We start from the raw sequence: 20286 nt of genomic DNA, 5'->3' as shown, positions 1-20286 counted from the left end.
ATAGATAATAAGTTATGTAGCCAGGATTCTAACCCAGATAGTCTGACTTCGGGTTTTAACCAGGTATGTGTATCTCTTCCAGGGGCTAAATTGTCTCAGGTTACATTTATGGTTCTGAAAATACAAGATAGAGCGTGGAAATGTTAAATCGAAGAGGCCTCAACTGCTCAGAGAAAGCTTGTGTTAAATGTGGGGGGAACCTTGAAGTTTCTACACAACTGATCATCACCCTAGCGAATGGGCAGGTGATTAAACCTGATTACAAAAGGAATTCAGAAATATAAAACAGCCTCTTTTGAGAGTGATTACATTTCCTTGTGACCTATTAATTCAATATGGAATATGCAAATATTACTATGAGATCATGTGGTTTTCTTCTTGAATTTTGTCTAGGTCCGTTTTCTCATTACTGGAAAATGCGGTTTTCTGGGTCATTGTATGGACGAAAATATCCCACAGATGAGATTTGAAAAACAGATGCAGTAGGAAGTTATTTAATTTGGTGAGATAGTTGGGGTTCTGTGCTGGGTTCTGTTCTGTGCCCTCTCCCCTTCCGGATTCACTTGCCACCCACCCACCCACATTTTGCTCAGTGCCCCGAAATGCAGACACTGTGGACCACCTCAGTGGGCTCCTTTCCCTCTGGCTTCGGCTGAAAGGAGCTCGGGAGGATGTGAGAGACTGGTATGTCGGGGACTCCTTTCCCACAGTGGGGCTCTTATGGGGGCAGCTTTGGCCTCTGCCTCCTGTAACTGCTCTTTCCTCTTGCCCCATCAGGCCCCAATACTTACAGCCTTGGCTATAAGTGGTTTTCCTAGAGCCTGCCCATGCTTCTGCAAAGAGTCCCTTTTATTAGACTTTCTTCAAATTACCTTTATCTGAGTGTGACCTCTCTTCCTGCAGGGAGCCAACTGATAATCCTGTCTTTCCCAGACCTTTGTGTGTTCAGACATAAATATCCCTGCAACTTTCCTTTTAGACATTATTTTTAAAAAGATTGTCAAGAATACCTTCTTGTTATTTCTCACTTTTCCCATAAGTGGAAGTTGCTATATAATTTTCTTTTTAAAATTTTTTCAATGTTTATTTATTTTTGAGAGAGAGAGAGAGAGAAAGAGAGACTGAGAGTAGGGGAGGGGCAGAGAGAGAGGGAGACACAGAATCCAAAGCAGGCTCCAGGCTCCGAGCCATCAGCACAGAGTCCGACGTGGGGCTCAAACTCATGGACCACAAGATCATGACCCAAGCTGAAGTCAGATGCTCAACCTGACTGAGCCACCCAGGCACCCCTGGAAGTTGCTATATAATTTTCTAACACAGGGCCTGTAGTCCCATGATTAATGATACACTCAATCAACGTTTCTAGTCAACTCTTTCTCTCTTTTCTGAAAGTATTTTTGGACAGTGGTTGAGGCACAGGTATTCATGCCACCTTCCCAGGGTACCAAAAATAAAGGTGCTTCTTTCTGAACAACTCAAAAGACTCAACTGTACTGGCACCTAAAAGAATAATAACGAAAATAACTTTTTGACCATTATCTCCAGTGTGAACATTCTATTTTTTGCTTTTCAACTAAACTAAATCTCACTGGATCCCAAAGATGCCTATAGAACTTACAGTTTCTTCTACAGAAACTACACTGGATCTGGTAAGTTAACTTTAAAAAAAAATGTGGCAAAATACACATAAAGTTATCTTGTTAACCATTTTAAGGGTACAGTTCAGCGGCCTTAAGTACATTCACACTGTTGTGTGGCCATCACCACCATCCATCTCCACAACTTTTTCATCTTCCCAAACTGAAACTCTGTACCTATTAAACAACTCTCCATTTCTTCCTCTCCTCAGCCCCTGAAAACCAACATTCTACTCTATTCATGTGACAAAACTGAACACCTTTTGTAAGAGGAATCACATAGTATTTGTCTTATTGTGACTAGCTTATTTCACTTAGCATAATGTCCTCAAGCTTCGTCCATGTTGTAGCATATGTCAGCATTTCCTTCCTTTTAAAAGATGAATAACAGTCCATCGGATGTATATACTACATTTCTTGTCCATTCTTCTGTGGATTGACACTTGGGCTGCTACCACATTTTGCCTGCTGTGAATAATGTTATGAACATGGGTATACATATATCTCTTCAAGTCCCCACTTTCTTTTGGGTATAGACCCAGAAGTAGAATTGCTGGATCATATGGTAATTCTATGTTTAATTTTTTAAGGAACCACCATAGCATTTTCCACAGAGCTATGCCGTTTGAGAAGCTCACCAGCAATGCAGAAGGATTCCAATTCCTCCATATTCTTACCAACACTTGCTATTTTTTATCTTTTAAAAAAATTTTTAATGTTTATTTGTTTTTAAGAGAGAGAGAGAGAGGCAGAGGGAAGGAGACACAAAATCCAAAGCAGGTTCCAGGTTCCGAGCTATCAGCACAGAGCCCAACACGGAGCTCCAACTCATGAACCGCAAGATCATGACCTGAGCTGAAAGTGGACTCTCAACCTACTGAGACACCCAGGAACGCTTTTCTTTTTTCTAAATAGCCACCCTAATAGGTATGAAGCGTATAGGTGTGAAGTGGTATATTGTGGTTTCGATTTTCATTTCCCTCATGATTAGTCATGTAGAACATTTTTTCATGTGCTTATTGATCTATGTATCTTATTTGGAGAAATGTGTATTCAAGCTGTTTGCCCATTTCTTTATCAGATTGTTTTTATGTTTTTGAGTTGGAGAAGTTCTTTATATATTCTAGATATTTACTCCTTATCCAATATATGATTTGCAATTATTGTCTTCCATTCTGTGGGTTGCCTTTTGATCAACTGTGCCCTTTGATCTACAAAAGTGTTCTTTTTAATTTTAAACATTTTTTTATTTTTGAAAGACAGAGAGAGACAGAGCATGAGTGGGGGAGGGGCAAAGAGAGGAGACACAGAGTCTGAAGCAGGCTCCAGGCTCTGAGCTGTCAGCACAGAGCCCAACACGGGCCTCAAACCCACAAACTGTGAGATCATGACCTGAGCCGATGTCAGAAGCTTAACTGACTGAGCCACCGAGATGCCCCAAAAGTGTTTAATTCTGTACAATTTAACTACTTTTTCTTTTGTTGCCATACTTTTGGTGTCATATCCAGGAAATCATTGCCAAATTCAATACCATGAAGTTTTCTCCTCTGTTTTCTTCTAAGAGTCCTATAGTTTTGGCTCTCATGTTTAGGTCTTTGATCCACTTAAGTTAATTTTTGTATATGGTGTTAGATAAGGGTCCAACTTCATTCTTTTGTTTGTGGATGTCCAGTTCTCCCGATACCATTGGTTGAAAAGACTGTCTTTTCCCCATTGAATGGATGAGGCCCTTGTCAAAAATCATTTGACCATATATGCAAAGATTTTTTTTTTTTTGCAATCTTGTTTGTGTTCCATTTGTCTATATGTCTGTCTTTATGCCAGTACCACACTGTTCTGATTATTGTAGCCCTGTAGTAAGTTTTGAAATCAGAAAGCATGAGAATTCCAACTATGTTTTTCTTTTTCAAGATTGTTTTGGCTATTCATGGTCCTTTGAGATACCAAATGAATCATATGAATTCTAGGATGGGTTTTTCTATTTCTGAAAAAAAAAAGTCACTGGGATTTTAATAGGGATTGCACAGAATCTATAGATCGCTCTTAGCAGTACTGATATCTTAACAATATCAAGTCTTCCAATTCATAAGCACAAATTGTCCTTCTTTTTTTGTCTTCTTTAATAACCTCATTTTTATAGTTAAGAAAAGTGTAACCATTCTTGGTGGCTGCTTAAAACTAGCTTCATAAATAAGAAGAGGTTCACAGGCCTGAGCTAAGGTCATGTCAATGTTCCCTGAAAGTCATGCCTTGTCCCTAGTACAAGCAGCCCCTACAGGGGGCACTTTCCCATTATCCCTTTACTTTTAGACTCCTGTGACTTCTGGCCTTATCTCTTACTTCCCACTCACTCCTGCCACAATCCATTTAGCTAATCAGACCTAAAAAAATGCTAGTGGAATGGAATGCTGTTGTTTTGCCCACCCAGCATCCATTCTCCCTTCTTCTATGGCAGCACCATAATTTCCTCAGGCAAACACCTCTTCTCTCCAGTTGGATTCGTGTGCTCAAGCTCTAGGAGTGGGCATAGCCAGGCCTACTTGATTGGGACATTTTATCTCCTTGGTCACAGTTACTGCTCCAGAAATGGGCACATAGTCCATCTGGGTCCAATTAGAGCTAATCCCAGGATTTTTCCTGGAATGCCACAAAAAAAGGCACCGTGGTTCCATAAGACCGTGAGCAGTAAGGATGAGGCAAACCTGGAGGTGCCAGGGACCACCCTACTGGTCCTGAAGATGATGCGAGCCCAGGGCAAGACCAAGGTATAAAGAGAGAACTTCATGAAGAAATCATATAAGCACCTGAATCAAATTGGGCCTGAAGGAAATATGCTGTGAACCTTTCAGTTATATGAGCCAATCACCTCTTTTTGTTTAAGCCTTATATGCTTCAATTCACAACCAAAAAGGTCCTAATTGAGTATACTGTAATCTAGCCCCTAATACCAATGCTATACAAGTAAAAAAAAAAAAGTCACTTTTCAATGACTCTGTGAACAAATTAATTAAATATTTATGTGGTCTTATTCCAGAAAGAATCTAAGCTGCCCTCTAAATTACATTTAATACCATAAAATGGAAAGTTATTAATTACAAAACCATGTCAGGGTACAAGCCCAGGGGGATTAAAGACAACCCCAGGGGGATGGTTAGCATGTAGCTAATATATGCATGATATAGGGGCCTTTTGCATATAGGGTTCCAAAATCCAGGCAACAAATTGGTTCTGGAATTCCTGTCAGCCATGGCAAAAAGCGAAATAGGGTTAACAAAACAACTCACCCAATTATCCATTCATTTCAAGAGTTGCTGAAATGTTCAAGAGCATCTAAAATGCATATAGATGCAGGGGCACCTGGGTGGCTCAGTTGGTTAAACATCTGACTCTTGATTTCGGCTCAGGTCATGACTGCAGGGTCATGAGACTGAGCCCCACATTGGGCATGGAGCCTACTTAAGATTCTCTCTCTCTTTCCTTCTGCCCTTCCCCATGCCCCCACTCACATGTTCTCTCTTTCTCTAAAAAAATTAAATAAAAATACAATACAATAAGTAAAATAAAATAAAATTAAATTAAATTAAAATGTATGTAGATGCAGTTTTCAAATTGTCTGTTATAGTCTTTTCTAAGGGAAGTTTGCTACTTGCTTTACAAAGTTCATGGCCCATTACTACCATACAACAACACAAGTGAGGCTTCTTAAGGACAAAGTCAGCTTATTTATCTTGATGTCTCTCCCAGTGCCTGATAAATACCAGGCACTCATTGGGTCTGTGCTTCCTGAATACAATCAGAGTATATGTTTGCTGCTGAGCCCTAACTAGAATCATGCACCTGTGAGGATCACAATCCAATCAGAAAGAAAAAGATCTCCCACAAGGGAGCTGAGTCATACTTCTTACATAAATCTTGTGTTTGTGACACGTTTTTAGATCTTAATCTAATATGAACCAAATCATAATGAGATACTTCCATATACACTTTGGATAAATCTAGAAAAGGAAAGCTGCTCGTTCAAATTAAATTGTATGCTTTCTACATCGTATTGGCTTTGCTGATAATTCACTTATGCTAAATGTCAATTTCAAAACCACTGGGTTTAATTGCAAAGGATTTAGTTCAGTAAAAATAGAGACATTGGGTTGTACAGTTAATCAGAGAAATCTGGGGGCTGCATGAATATCATTAAGAAGCATCTGACTTTAGAGGGATGTTAACTATATAATTGCAAAAGGTGGGTCTGAGAAAAGCTTTAGTGGCATGTCTACTGTAAATCCAGTAAACTGAAGTATAGTAGACTAGGAGTAGGATTTTCCTGGGAAAGAATTCATGTGTTTGCCAAAAGTTTCATAGTATAGCATAGTGAATAAGATTATGGGCTTTGACTCAAATCTTTGTTCCATTCTTTACCAACCATGCGACCTTCTGGAAGTTTCTTAGCCTCTCTCTCAGTTCCCTCTTTTGTGAAATGGTGATAATAATACTTCAGGGGGATATCTTGAGTATTATTTAGCAAGATATTTTTATTTTTTTATTTTTTATTTTATTTATTTATTTATTTATTTATTTATTTATTTATTTTTAACCTTTATTTATTTTTGAGACAGAGAGAGACAGAGCATGAATGGGGGAGGGCCAGAGAGAGGGAGACACAGAATCTGAAACAGGCTCCAGGCTCTGAGCTGTCAGCACAGAGCCCGACGCGGGGCTCGAACTCATGGACCGTGAGATCATGACCCGAGCCAAAGTCGGCCGCTCAACCGACTGAGCCACCCAGGCGCCCCTAGCAAGATATTTTTAAAACACCTAGCACAGTCCTGGCATATGGTAAGCCCCAAATATAAAATATGTGTGTGTGTGTGTGTGTGTGTGTGTGTGTGTGTGTGTGTGTGTGTAAACTAGGGTGACTGTGCATGTGGATGTCTAGAAAATAACTCAATGCAGGGGTGCCTCGGTGGCTCAACTGGTTAAGCATCCAACTCTTGACTTCGGCTCAGGTCATGATCTCAAGGTTTGTGAGTTTGAGCCCTGAGTGTGGAGACTGCTTGGGATTCTCTCTCTCCCCCTCTCTCTCTGCTCCTGCTTGCGTGCTCTCTCTCTCTCTCTCTCTGTCTCTCTCTCTCTCTCTCTCTTTCACACACACACACACACACACACACACACACACACACACAATGAACAAATAAATAAACTCTAAAAGAAGAAAATAATGCAATGCAAATCACAAGATAGGCAAATCTTGATGAGTTAGCTATTTAGAATGGATTCATTTCACAAGATATTTGATTCATTTTATGAGACTATATCTTATACAGCATAGCTAGTTTCATTTTTAAAATAGTAAATGTATTGGGAAGGCCCGAGGAAGCTTCACATGGGAAAATAAATACAAAATCCCAAACCATACCAGGTAGATAGCAAAGCAGCACCCCTGCTGTCATGGCCATACTCCATACATTCTCATCAATGCCAGGACCAACTCGACTCCGTGGCCCAGAGTGGCATCTCCTCCTGTCTACATCACATGCCCAAAGTACAAAGTTACATTTACACCAGACAGTTTTGAAATAGGGGAGCAAGTCCCCTTGCCAGCATTTGCATCATGGCTGGCCTCTGTCAACTACATGGTGGAAGTGCCCTCCTCCTTACCTGAATTGTCAGATTGCTCTTGGTATTCAGGACTTTCCTCTCTGCATCCTGAAAGGCCTTCTGCAGTCTCTGTTCCATCGTCTGAGCAAACTTGCAGGACTGGATGTTGTCGGACTGGCTCACAAACTGCAGCACTGGAATGGGAGTAATCAATCCGCTCTCACCAAAGTTGTGTGTCTTAGTTCCTTGGACTTAACAATCACCATATAAAACAGCATGATTTGACATCAGAGACATCAGGCAAGTAAGGACTGACAGGGGTTAGTTGTAGTGCTGGAAGTGACTCTTAAAATGATTTATAATAGAGAAGAGTTAAAAGCATGATCGAACCTGAGGTTCCTTGTAATGCAAAGGGCTTAGTGATCATTTGGTTGGATTATGCAGACATCTGCTCCAAGAATGATTTAAAAAAAAAAAAAAAACGATCAAAGAAAGATCATGTCTTCTCTTTCTTTGGAAGGGGAAAAAGAGTCAGTTGGCCTGCATCACTAAGTTGATGGAGTCTTTCAATTTTGATGGTTTTTCCACTCTTGTGGTTCACCAACCACATGATCAGAATCACGAGGGAGCTTGAGAGAAAGACTCTAAGGCCTAAACTCGGAGATTCAGATTCAGTGGCACCTAGAACGTATTGCTCCAAAGCACAGGTTTTATGGATGCTTAGTTAGCTCTTATCAGTATCCACTGGAAATACGGGGGAAAAAAAGTAAAAATACAGTATTTGTTGCTCATAAAGTACTAATTATATAAATTGGGAAGGAAGGCTCCAGCGAAGGACCATTTCTAATAAATCCAGGGTTGGGAACTTTAGGCTCATGTGCAGGGAACTGGACAGTTGATTAGCAGGGCCCTTTGAGAAAGTGCACAAGGGCTTTAAGAGATGATGGAGCAGCTGGCACTGACCTTTTTAAACAGGGTGTCATCTTGGTACTGCCCCCAATCCCAGAACGGATAGGATAGGTACTTGCCTGTTCTCAGCTGGAAGTAGCCTGCAGGCTGGGGATTCCACGGGGAGGCAAGTACTGCCACTGACTGTAAGTGTGGGGTATGTTGCTTCAGATCTGCAGTGACGTTGCTGACCCCATAAACACCCAGCATTTCAATCACTACAGCAGGCAAGTATACCAGTCTCCCTTTGGTAGCATAATAACCAACTGTGACGTTATGAGAATGTTCCAGAATGTCCACCTACAAAACAAACGGACCCAGAACTCAGTGTTTATTTCCATGGTGCTTTAAGTTCTTGTTGGTATTTCTTAGAACCACAACTGTTATTTAGCAAGGCTGTGGAATACGATGTTCTCATTCAACAAATATTCTAACAGTTCTATACAGCACACATGGATTGGCAAGTCTCAAAATATCAGAATACAAAACAATACGAAAATACAATTTATATCACACCTACATGGAATAGAATTAAATCTGTGGGGGTTTTCTTTTCTTTCTTTTTTTTTTTTTTTTTTTAATGTTTGTTTATTTTTGAGACAGCGAGCAGGGAAGGGGCAGAAAGAGAGGGGGGCGGGACAGAAGATCTGAAGTGGGCTCTGAGCTGACAGCAGCGAGCCTAATGTGGGGCTCGAACTCACAGACCATGAGATCATGACCTGAGCCAAAGTCGGATGCTCAACTGACTGAGCCACTCAGGTGCCCCAGGTTTTCTTGATTCCTTAAATACCTGAGTATAATCTTGTGAGCACCAATGGTCAATCAAGAAGGCAGACAGGAGACAGTCAGTAAAAGAGATTTCCAGAGATGAAATGCTGGGAAGAATAGCTTTATTATAGTTCTTATCGTTTATGAAAATTAAAAGGCAGAAATGATAGATAAGGTGGAGGCTCCTTCAGGACAGGGAGTCAGATAATAAATGAGGTGAATTCCTCTCTTTAAAAGCTGGCTTGTAGGTTGGTTCAAGGCCAAGGTTAGGATGGGGATGGGCTATACAGAGTCTCTCTTAAAATTGAGTTCTAAGGGATACTAATGTGCTGAACTCTTTATGACCCAACTGGAAGATTTTTGAGGCTTTACATTTTATTTTTGTTTTCTTTTGCCTTCTTAGTGTTTTATAACAGTTCAGGGTGGAGGGCTTTTTTTTGTTTTTTTGTTTTTTGGTTTGTTTCGTTTTTTGGGTTTTAAAAAGTATTTATTTTTGAGAAAATTTGTGTCAGCACAGAGCTGGATGCCGGGATCAAACTCACGAACCATGAGATCATGACCTGAGCTGAAACCGAGAATTGGGCACTCAACTGACTGAGCCCCCCAGGCACCCCCCAGGGTGTTTTAAACACACGCTTCCCTCCCACACACACACTCCGACTCTTGCATTTCCATTAGTAATGTCACGTGTATTTGTCAGAGAAACCAAGAAAACTGATTTTGCAACAGACGGCTATGCTTTTGCCTCCTCCACACTGTGTGCTCTCTGCCACTTTGTGACCTAAAGGTGGTGTTCAAGATGACTGTAGGTGGAACAAGAGATACTTCTGCATGTAACACAGACACAGCATTAAACAATACCAGATCGCCCAGTGAGAAAGTGACTCAAATCCCAATTACCCCACGGAGGAAGTCTCAGTTTGGGGATTATTTATTTTTAACACCTCTCTAATGCTTGCTAATCATATTTTTAAACAAAGGGACACAAGGGACATCATCAGCCTTAGAGCCTTCTGCAAGTAACAATGTCTAGCTTGAATGTAATAAGCTGTTACCATTATACTCATTTTTATGATTACCTTATATTTGTGGCAGATGATCTTCATTTCCACTTACGGCACTAATATCAAACATCCTTTCAAAAGAAAGGTATTTAAGTTTTTAAAAATGAGCCTATTTTTAAAAACCAAATTCACAGGGTGCCTGGGTGGCTCAGTTGTTTAGGCGTCCAACTTTGGCTCAGGTCATGATCTCACAGTTCGTGAGATCAAGCCCCGTGTCGGGCTCTGTGCTAACAGCATGGAGACTGCTGTTAGCAGGAGGAGCGCCCCCCCCGCCCCTCCCCTACTCGTGCTCATGCTTGCACACTGTCTCTCTCTCAAAGTAAATAAACTTAAAAAAAACAAACAAACCCTGAATTCATAACTAATTGTCACAGTGGTCTGGGATGGTATACAGAAAAGGCAAAATGACTGAAGTTTAGGGAACTTCACATGGGAAGTTTACAAATGACTGAAGTTTAGTGAAAATTACAAGTCAGGTGACCAAATAGAAATACTCACATTTTCAACTTTCAAATAAAGTTTCTGGTGCAGAAACCACAGATGCCTCTCATGAAATGCATTCTTTCTTTCTTTATTTCTTTCTTTCTTTTTTTCTTTCTTTCTTTTTCCTTTTTTACCCCTCTCAGAATTATATAAAAGAGATTGACAATGACCGATAAACTACATACCAAACCTCATTCCTAGTCCTTGGTGTGGTCATGGAGACCACGAAGCTGAATGCAGCTGTAGAACAAAACATCAAAGGAAAAAGCCAGAGCAATATTTTTTAGTGGTGAAAAGGGTTGTCTCCCGACTGCCAATCACATTTAGGACTTTAAAACTTGGAATCAATCCAAAAGAGTGTAAAGCAAGGCTTCCATCACTTGGATATACCATCAAAATCAGCTTGCAGTTGTTAAATAGTACTTGGCATTAAAGTTCTTGGAGGAAAAAAAACTGTTCATTTCCCTGTCTGCTGCTGGCTATTTAAGCAAAGTTGGACTCAATTTACAATAATTTTTAAATGTCCAGAAATAAATCACCAACTATTTACAATGCTGAGGGAGATAAAGGGAAAAGCAATGGATGGTTTCTTAAAAATTACACTAACAATATTAGATTTCCCTGAACAACTGGATAATGGGACAATTCAAAATAGTATATCCAGGCTTGAAAAAAAAAAAAGATTAGACATAAGGCAATTAACCTCAATTTTCCATCTCAAAATCTGACCTTTTTCTCTAGTCACCACACATTAGCTACTTGCCAAAATGAAGAAAGATTCTACTTCTGACAAGTATGGTTACGATACCCAGGGAGGAGGAAAACAGTCTAGCATCCTCTGGGCCCAAGAGGAAGATGTGGACGGCTTAGTCTAATCACAAAAACAAGAGGCTTACGTGAGCCGAGACGTCATTCTGGTGGAAAGCCTTCCGCAATGCCTGCGTGAGCCCTTTGGCTACATTGAACCTCAAGGTTTCACTGATCTGCACTCTCCTCTGGGTCAGAAAGAGAACTGTGGGATCAAACAGAAGCACAGTAATCAGGGTAAGTAATGATCCTCCTCTCCTCTCCACCCTCTACCTCCTGCAAGTTCTGAGTAAAGCTGGTGAGCACAGGTCCAACCAATGAGAGCGGTGGGCCGGGGTAATAGCTGTGTTGGTCCCATTCAAGTCCAAAGAAGGAAGGACCTAGTAATTGTCTGACCCTAGTGGGGAGAGCTAATAGGCTGGCTGCACTTCATGTCTGACTAACGCTGACTCTGACTTTGAAAATTAGGTTCAGCAGCACCTGGTCCTTGATGCGTCTGCATGCAAGAAAACTCCTGTAACAGTGTTCCCTGATAGCCTGCTTAAGGGCAGGCCCTGAGCTGGGTCCTACAGCCTAAAACACCCCTGAATCAGGAAGATACAGTCCCCACCTCATAAGTGGGACAGAGACGGGGATGGAGAGCTGGGGTGGAAGGTAGGCACCTGTGACTGAATGTGACAGGTGCTATTTGAAGGGAAGCCTACAATGCCATTGGAAGCCCGAGGAGGATCCAGCTCAGACTTGGGCAAGGGGGTGGGGATCAGGTAAGGTTTCCTGATGCTCCCACTGAGTCCTGAAGGATAAGGGAAGTATGCTAGGCCCGGGGGAGAGGGACCACCCTCTCCCCCCCCCCCCCCAAAAAAAACCACACACACACACTCCCAGCAAAGAAAAGACCAAGTGCAAAGACATAGGGATGAGAAGTGAAGCCTCAGGATACCTGTTTAGGCTTGGTCCTGAGGGTGATGGGAAGTGAAGGGTTTTCAGCCAAGGCATATATTTTAGAAAGTTCCATTGGCTGCAAACTGAAGAACAGATTGGAGGGGGGGATAGTCTAAGGCAGAGAGATAAATTTGGTTGTTGTTGCAGAAATTGAGTGATGACGACAGTGTCAACTAGGGAAGAGGCAGTTGGGGAGGAGGAAGGGGGATTCAAGGAGGTAAGACTGAGGGCACTGGTGGTTGACCAGGTGTGGGGTGAAAGGGATGGTGATGAAGGAGGGGGGAGAACGTTCCAGACTTCTGCATCTAGGTAGTTGGGGTTGCCTGCCTCTCAGTGAAGGGGAAGTGGAAAACCAGATGGTATAATTTCTGGAGAAATAGAAAGAGATACTGTACTTTGTGCTTTGCCTAGTTTCACAATTTCCCACTTTCAAATAGGGTATGTCTCCAGATATAATTTCATTTAATCCTTTGTAGGGTGAAGAGGAAGGCGGGATGCGAGCATTCAGCACTGGCATGCTCTTTCAAATGCTGTGTCTAATGCTTTTTATAGCAAACACTACCACACTATTAAAAGCACCCTGTGCCTTCCTGGCCTGCTTTGCTGCAACTGGGCGGTGGGGGCTAAAGAGAAAGCATATACCACCCAATTTTTTCAAGGCCTCTTTTTCAAGATCAAAAGAAATCCTGGGCACCCACATCGTGTGGCTGTACTTTTACTATCGGCCGACTGAGAGAATACATCACAAAAGCCTCTCTGAATTCTGTAGTGCTTCCAAGATTTGATATTTTACTAATCATTTCATTCATTCATGTGAGACATTACTGATTTGCTCCACAGGCAAAAATTGCTACAGGTTTGTTTTCTCAGACTCGCTGGCAGAACCAGTTTCCCTGGGGCCTCTGATATCAGGACTGATCCCAGGCCTAGAATCTGTATCTCCTAAACCTCCCCCTATCCTCTGCCACTTGATAAGGATCAGGGTTCTGGGCCTCATCACTGTGACATTTGGGGCTGGATTATTCTTTGCTGTAGGACCATCCAGTGTGCTGTAGGGTTTTTAGCAGCATCCTGGTCTCTGCCTCATTACGTGCCTGTAGCACCCTCCCTACCCTCCAGCCTGTAAACACCCAAAAATGTCTCCAGACATGGCCAAATGTCTTCTGGGGGGAGAAGGAGCCAACTGTCCCTGGTTGAGAACCACCGATCTCAAAGAAATCAAAGAATTCTGCTACATCTCTGAGACCAGCACGTGCTTGCCGCTTTCAAATAAAATCAGGACACTGGACTCTTACCTGTCTTCACCAGGAGCTTACTGGACATTTGACACTCTAGGTTGGATGCCATTTTGCCGGTTGTGACCACAGCAGTCGATGCAGCATCTATATTTTCTGCCGGCAAAGGTGGCAACCGGGTGGCCCTTACTGGGGCAGTAACGGATGTCAAGGCTGCTGTGATTGTCAGTGGGCGTGTGGTGGATGCCTTCGGCATGTCTGGGTTGGTGGGGTTTGGGAGGCCTGTGTGCATGGCTTGTGGTTTCCTGGGGAGGTGTGTTGTGGACAACAGGCCAGAGGCGGTGCCCGTGGTCCCTTGCATGGCTGTGTGAGCACTCCCGGTGTGTGCCGTTCTTGAAAACATGTAGGTTGGTGTGAATGAGAAGGCCGGAGGCACTGCCCCCGGTGTCGTCCTTGGGCCAGGTGCTGCGTTGTTTGTGACATTTTTAGCTAGGGCAGTGGTCCAACTGCTCTTGACTAATCCCGAGGCCATGGCCGAAGCCCTGCTGCCAGTGCCCTTGGCAACCAGGGCTGCAGACAGCGCCGGTGGACTTGATTTCCCCAGTAACAATGTAGCTGCTGATGCTGCTGTTGGTTCAGCCTTGGACGACACCGAGGGGTCTACTGCAAAGAGAAAAAACAAAGTCTGTCATTGGCCCACAGTACACATGTCACTTGGTGTGGTGATGAATGGATGTAACATATGAGTTTGCTGAGGTGAAAAGTCTCTGCTCTGGGATTTAGGCAAAACAGCTCTAGGGGCGCCTGGGTGGCGCAGTCGGTTAAGCGTCCGACTTCAGCCAGGTCACGATCTCGCAGTCCGTGAGTTCGAGCCCCACGTCAGGCTCTGGGCTGATGGCTCGGAGCCTGGAGCCTGTTTCCGATTCTGTGTCTCCCTCTCTCTCTCCCTCTCTCTCTGCCCCTCTCCTGCCCGTTCATGCTCTGTCTCTCTCTGTCCCAAAAATAAATAAAAAACATTAAAAAAAAAATTAAAAAAAAAAAAACAACAAAAAAAAAAAAAAACAAAACAAAACAGCTCTAGGTTCATTAAGTCAATTACCCATAATGAGAATGCCACTGACAGAAACCTGTGATTGGTGGGGGGAAGGATGGTGTGGAAAGAAATTTGTGGTTGGTAATAAGGACATTTAAGTTCTTAATACAGATTTTCCTCACCTTACAATGGGATTATGTCTCAATAAACCCATCATAAGTTGAAAATATCATAAATCAAAAATGCACATAATATACGTAACCTCCCAAACATCCTAGCTTAGCCCAGCCCACCTTAACCATGCTCACAACACTTACTTTAGCCTACAGTTGGGGAAAATCATCTAACACAAGCCTATTTTATAATAAAGTGTTGACTCACTTGGGTAATTTATTGAATACTGTGCTAAAAGACAGAATAGTTGTATGGGTGTAGGATGGTTGTAATTGTATCATTGTTGACCATGATCTCGTGGCTCACTGGGAGGTCTGACTCACTGCCCTGCCCATCAACACCAGAGAGGATTGTACCACTTATTGTTAGCCTGGGAAAAGATCCAAATTCAAAATTCAAAGTATGATTTTTACCGAATGCTTTTGCACCATTATAAAGTTGCAAAATGGTAAGTCAAACCATTGTAAGTTGGAGACTGTACTTTCAAAAGAATCAAGTCAGCAGAGGATCAAGGGCACGACTATCTGGGACTGCTAACTCATTCATCATCCCAATAGTGTGTGTCTGCTCCTTCTAAGCAAAACTGGGTATCTGTGTTGAACTTGAAGATGCTTGTCCACAGAAACAGTCATACCAATTTTGGGAGTACGGGGAAACAAACTACCTGCATGAGTGGCTGCACCTGTCCATTTCTCAGGGTGCTGAGAAGCCAGCAGCACTGTGGATGGGGCCCTGGTCGATAGAGGAGGAGATTCAGCAGAAGAATGGTATCTCAAGATACTCTGGAATGGTGTGGAAACACTTATCACAGGAGATGGGTAGATGCCACCGGAAATTGGGAGAACTGAATCCATTTTATCTGAAAGTATTTCCTGCAAGCTAGCTGTGGAAGTCAGACTTGGAGAAGCTGGTGAAAGAGCATGTGTTAAATGCGCAGGCAGCTGTAGATGGGGATGAGACACAGCATGTTGGCTTGTGGATGGGTAATCTTCAATCTCAGCTGTTTGAAAATCTCTGGAATAGTTGCTATTGGTTATTGACAAGAAGTCTGTATGGTTTCCAACCATGGTGACCTCTGACTGTTGAATAGGTTGGTTGGTGCTTATGCCAAGGACTGGACGCTGAATGTTAGAGCCTTCTGCAGTCACTAAATGCCCAGCAGTTTCTCTGAAATCTGAAGATCTTATTGTACTGGCAGCTGAAGTTGAACCACTGGGAGGAGTAGCTGAAGCTGAATGAGTTTCCCAACTGGTGGAGTTAATTGTGTGCCCATTTAAATAATAATTTGTTTGCTGCAGCAAGCCAGATATCATCGGCTCTGTGGAGAGAGATCCAGTTTCTGCTGAAAGAGAACTCCAGAAAACATCTGTGGTTGCTGGCTTTTTCACATGTCTCGTTGTTGAGAAATCATAGACCTCAGTGGATGAGGGAAATGCTGTCACCTGTTGGGAAGTTGAAACTGGCAACTGAGAATGGTCCATCACAGCCGCATAAGTCTCTGGCTTGATGTCAGACAAGCTAGGGGACGGGGACATAGTCTGGGTGCTTTGTGCAGAGGGGATGGAAGGTAGAGGTAATTCTGAAGGAAGGAGGTTTGTTCTTAGAGTTGTGATCAAAAAAGATGAAATATGATCCAGGCTAGAATCAGAGGTGAACCCATTTACAGTGTGATGACCTGGAATCTCTTTACTTGGAAGGATCTGGAGATCAACTGTCAAATTTGCCTTTTCGTTTTTCTTTAAAACAGCTGTCACACTATCTTCTTTCTGCAGGGGAAATGCCCGGGTTGTGGAAAGAAGATTGGGAAATTTGCTGGAGAAGGGGAAGTCTGTAGCCACTGTCGGAGGGGATCCACCGCTGCCCTCTTTTTGAGGAGTTGGCATTTTGGGCATGGTGGAAGGAGAGGCATGGTTCTGTGCCAACTGGAGAAAGGTGGGTGCAGAAGGAAAGTCTGCTGCTGTGCTGTTGGATGTCCCAGAAAGGATGGCTTGCCCTCTGCGGGCTGTAGTGAGAGGCAGAGGAGAAGGCACCAAAGAGGATGATGTGTGTTCTGCTACAAGGAGGAGCCCTTCAGAATTCTCTGGAGCCCCTGACAAATGCAGTGGGTTAGCGGTGTCATTTGTGGTAGCAAGGGCTATCTTTCTGCTGGTTGTTTCCACTGCCACTGATTCTGCAGTCTGTAAAAGTGAAAACACAGCCTCCTGGGTCATTGCTGCGGCCACCACACTCTTAGAAATTGGCAAAGACACCCCACCATGCACTCCTTCAGCCACCTCAGCTTCAACCAGCTGTGTGGATGTACGACTTGAAGCCACTTCCGACACTGACCATGAGGGAGTTCCATCTGGAAGCTGAAGAAGACTTCCAGGCACTAGGGGTGGAGGAGACAGATGGGACAGTTCTGCCACAGAGCTCAAAAACTCAGGTGTGGGGGAGCCTGCTGTGTGAGGACCCTCTGTGGGGGGCAGCTCAGGATGCCGCATTGTTGAGTATCCAAAAAGACCTAGATGAGGGATGCCTATCAAATCCTGGGCATTTTTGGACAGAGTGTGGTTCATTTCCCCAGCAAATGGGTGTGGGGAATTAGCTATGCTCTCACTTGAAAAGGAGCCAGTTGGAGCTGTTTGGGGAAACAAAGGCACTTTGGTGGGTCGTTCGGCTGGCTTGGAAAAGATGATGGAATGAGGTGGGTCAGGAGCCAATGAAGAGGATGGATGTGGAGGGAGAAATGAAAGAATGTCTGGTCTTGGGGAATGTTGTGGTGAAATGGAAGGAGTCCCTACCCCAACTGGCTGAGATGGGATAGTGGACAATGAGGGGAGCATGCTGGTGTGAGGCAAACCTGACACGGAGGCTGCATCTTTTCCCCCTTGAGGTCTTGGTGGGACGAGAGACTCGGTGGAATCCTTGGAAGGCTCAAGGGAGGCGCTATGTCCACTTCCTTGGTAAAGGGAAGAAGAGAAGTCCCCGTGAGCCCTGGCTCTGCGGTGTGTCTTGGGCGGAGGCGTTCGGGCAAACTGCAGCACACTAGTGTTGTCAGGGGAGGGTGCCAGCACATTCTTGATTCTGGCCACTGCCGAGGAAGACGGGACTTCTGAGAAAGGCCATGTTGGTGAAATCGGTAACAATTTCCCATGAGGAAATGACTCCGAGGTTGGGCTGACTGTTATCTGCAGATTGTCTGTTCCTGTCAAACAAAATACCACACAGTCAGGCATCAGATGATCATCTAAGTGCCTGCTGTGGTAGGTCCTGGAGAGAAGGGGTGGGCAAGACAGGCACCACTGGGATCTCACAGAGCTTCCACCCCAGCACAGAAGACTCATTAAACATATTTAGACAATAAGGTTAAGTAATGACACATATGCAAATACTACAGCTAACCTACAGGGCTGGGCTGAGAGCCACAGTCTCTGATGAAATGATACCTAAGCAAAGATGCCGAAGACACCTATGTATCTTAAATCTTTTTTTTCTGTACCACCAATGAGGGCTGGACTGGGAAACTCACAATCTAGAAAATCAAAGATGAATGTAACTACCTGCCAAGGCCAATGACACCAAAATAAACCTCATCAGAGAACCCAAAAGGCAAAATGAAAGGACCGTGAATCTTGATGCAAATGTGTGTTCAGGACCCTAAGTCATCTCCAGCAGAATAACGAGGTTGCTTGTGTTTGGGAAGGATGGCAGCAGTGGCATCTTTCTTTCTGAAAGTAAAACTACTCACATTCACCCTAGAACTAGAGACACCTCACAAGACCCAGTGTCACTACAAGCACCTACAGAGAAAGCAGACTATTAGCACCCACATTTCCTGTGTTAACCTGCAAGCAGAAAGGCAAGGAGAGAGGGCACAAGATAGTGAGCTTCACAGGAAAGGAGGCAAGGACACAACTGATCAGAAAGCTGGAAATATCATGCTAGGGAAGAGAAACAACATCCTGCTTGACGATGCTCTGATCCCCTTTTCCATGGTTCTGCAGTACTGATGGTGCTGATGACCCCAGAGATGGCTAAGCACCCTTAAGTCGTATTTTAAGTTAAAAATAAAAAAAGAAAGAACAGGTACTTCTAGAGTTTTCTCCATTATTGACTAAAAAACGTTAGCCAAAACATTTGACAGAAACAAACGAGCCCAGGGGAGCTGAAGTTAGAAAATCTGATTTGTAGTAGAGCGGGGTGAGGTGGGGAGGTGAGGGTGGATGATGTACAGGAGCAAATCTGTGTTTCAGAACAAGCATTCTGGCTACAGAATAAAGAATAGAACAGACTGGAAAGGAGTGGGAACAGATGACAACAGAGACCAGAAGAAAACTCCCCGAAGTAGTGTAGGCATGGGGTGACTGGACAGTTGTAAAAAGGAGTTGAGCCATAGTGGAAGACTGAAATAGATCATCCTCTATGATCCCTTTCAATTCTCATAGTTCAGGATAATGTAGTCCTTTAAATATGTTTGTGTTTGCATATGTGTTTTTTAAAGCATTTACTCTTTTTATTTTTTAATATTTATTCTTGACAGGGAGATAGAGGATAAGTTGGGGAGGGGCAGAAAGGGAGGGAGACACAGAAACCAAAGCAAGTTCCAGGTTCTGAGCTGCCAGCACAGAGCCTGACACAGGGCTTGAACCCATGAACTGTCAGATCATGACCTGAGCCAAAGTCAGACGCTTAACCGACTGAGCCACCCAGGTGCCCCTGTATATGTGTTTTTTTAATGGCTGCAAATTCTCCTATATGCCTCCCATTGAGAGGTGAGGTCTATGTCCCCACCTGAAGCTGAGTGGGCTTGAGACTGTTCAACCAAGGCAGAAGCATTGCCATATGACTTCCAAGGCTACCATTACAAAAGGCCAGGCAGCTTTCACTTGGCCTCTTGGAAGGCTTGCTCTCCATATGCTCCCTCACTCTCCCTCCTAGAACCAGTCACCACTCTGTGAACAGCCCAAAACCACATGGAAAGGCCATGTGTAAGTACTCCAGTCAATAGTCTTAGGTGAGCTAAGCTTCCCAGTCATCCCTGCCCAGGCACAAGACATGTGAATGAAGAAGCCTCCAGATAATGCTAGTCCCTAAACACTTGAGTCACCCTGTTTCAGTCTTCCCTACTGAGTCCCCAGGAATCATGAACAGAGACAAGACATCCTCAGTTTGCTCTGTCTGGATTCCTGAAACCATGAGCATTACAAAATGGTTGTTATTTTACAACATGAAGCTAGGGGTGGTTTGCTGTGCAGCAATAATAACTGAAACAATACAGGATTGTGTCCCTCATTCCTGGGAAGTGAATCTCTACAGCTTTAATTAGCTAAGGATTCAGAAGCCAAAACACAGTTAAGCACTCTTTATTTCAATGAAAGTTGCTTTTGCTTTATACACAAGATTTTAAAATTATGTCTATGCTAATAAAATATGTCTGTATTAATTAATGTTGTATCAGGAAGGAATGGAAAGGGAAGAGAAAATTTTGAGGGGCAAATGAGAGGTAGATTTATAAGAAGGGAAAAGTAAATTAGGAGAAGTAGGGCAAAACCAAATTTTAAAAAAGGCAGTGAAGTAGAAGTTTGATATAGGTTAGATATAAGAGTGTGTTGGACACACTC

The 20286-nt window shown here is 43.3% G+C and overlaps 1 protein-coding gene across 2 annotated transcripts in view; it reads right to left on the bottom strand.

Moving 5' to 3' along the window:
• The window catches only part of KIAA1549L (KIAA1549 like), a 269435-nt gene that overhangs the window by 101744 nt on the left and 147405 nt on the right, over positions 1-20286 (bottom strand). Inside the window, exons 2-6 of one of the 2 annotated variants that reach the window (XM_058688590.1) lie at positions 17526-17870; positions 13537-14136; positions 11389-11504; positions 8258-8477; positions 7290-7423 (exon numbers count right to left, since the gene is read on the bottom strand). In XM_058688590.1, coding sequence (XP_058544573.1) covers positions 7290-7423; positions 8258-8477; positions 11389-11504; positions 13537-14136; positions 17526-17870 — 1415 coding nt within the window. Of the gene's footprint in view, positions 1-7289; positions 7424-8257; positions 8478-11388; positions 11505-13536; positions 14140-17525; positions 17871-20286 lie in introns of both variants that reach the window. The other variant, XM_058688589.1, reaches the window with a different exon arrangement.

Source organism: Neofelis nebulosa, chromosome 10, assembly GCF_028018385.1.
Source record: "Neofelis nebulosa isolate mNeoNeb1 chromosome 10, mNeoNeb1.pri, whole genome shotgun sequence".
NCBI lineage: Eukaryota > Metazoa > Chordata > Mammalia > Carnivora > Felidae > Neofelis > Neofelis nebulosa.
Note: the sequence above shows the minus strand (reverse complement) of the source record. Positions and strands in the feature narration are given on the sequence as shown.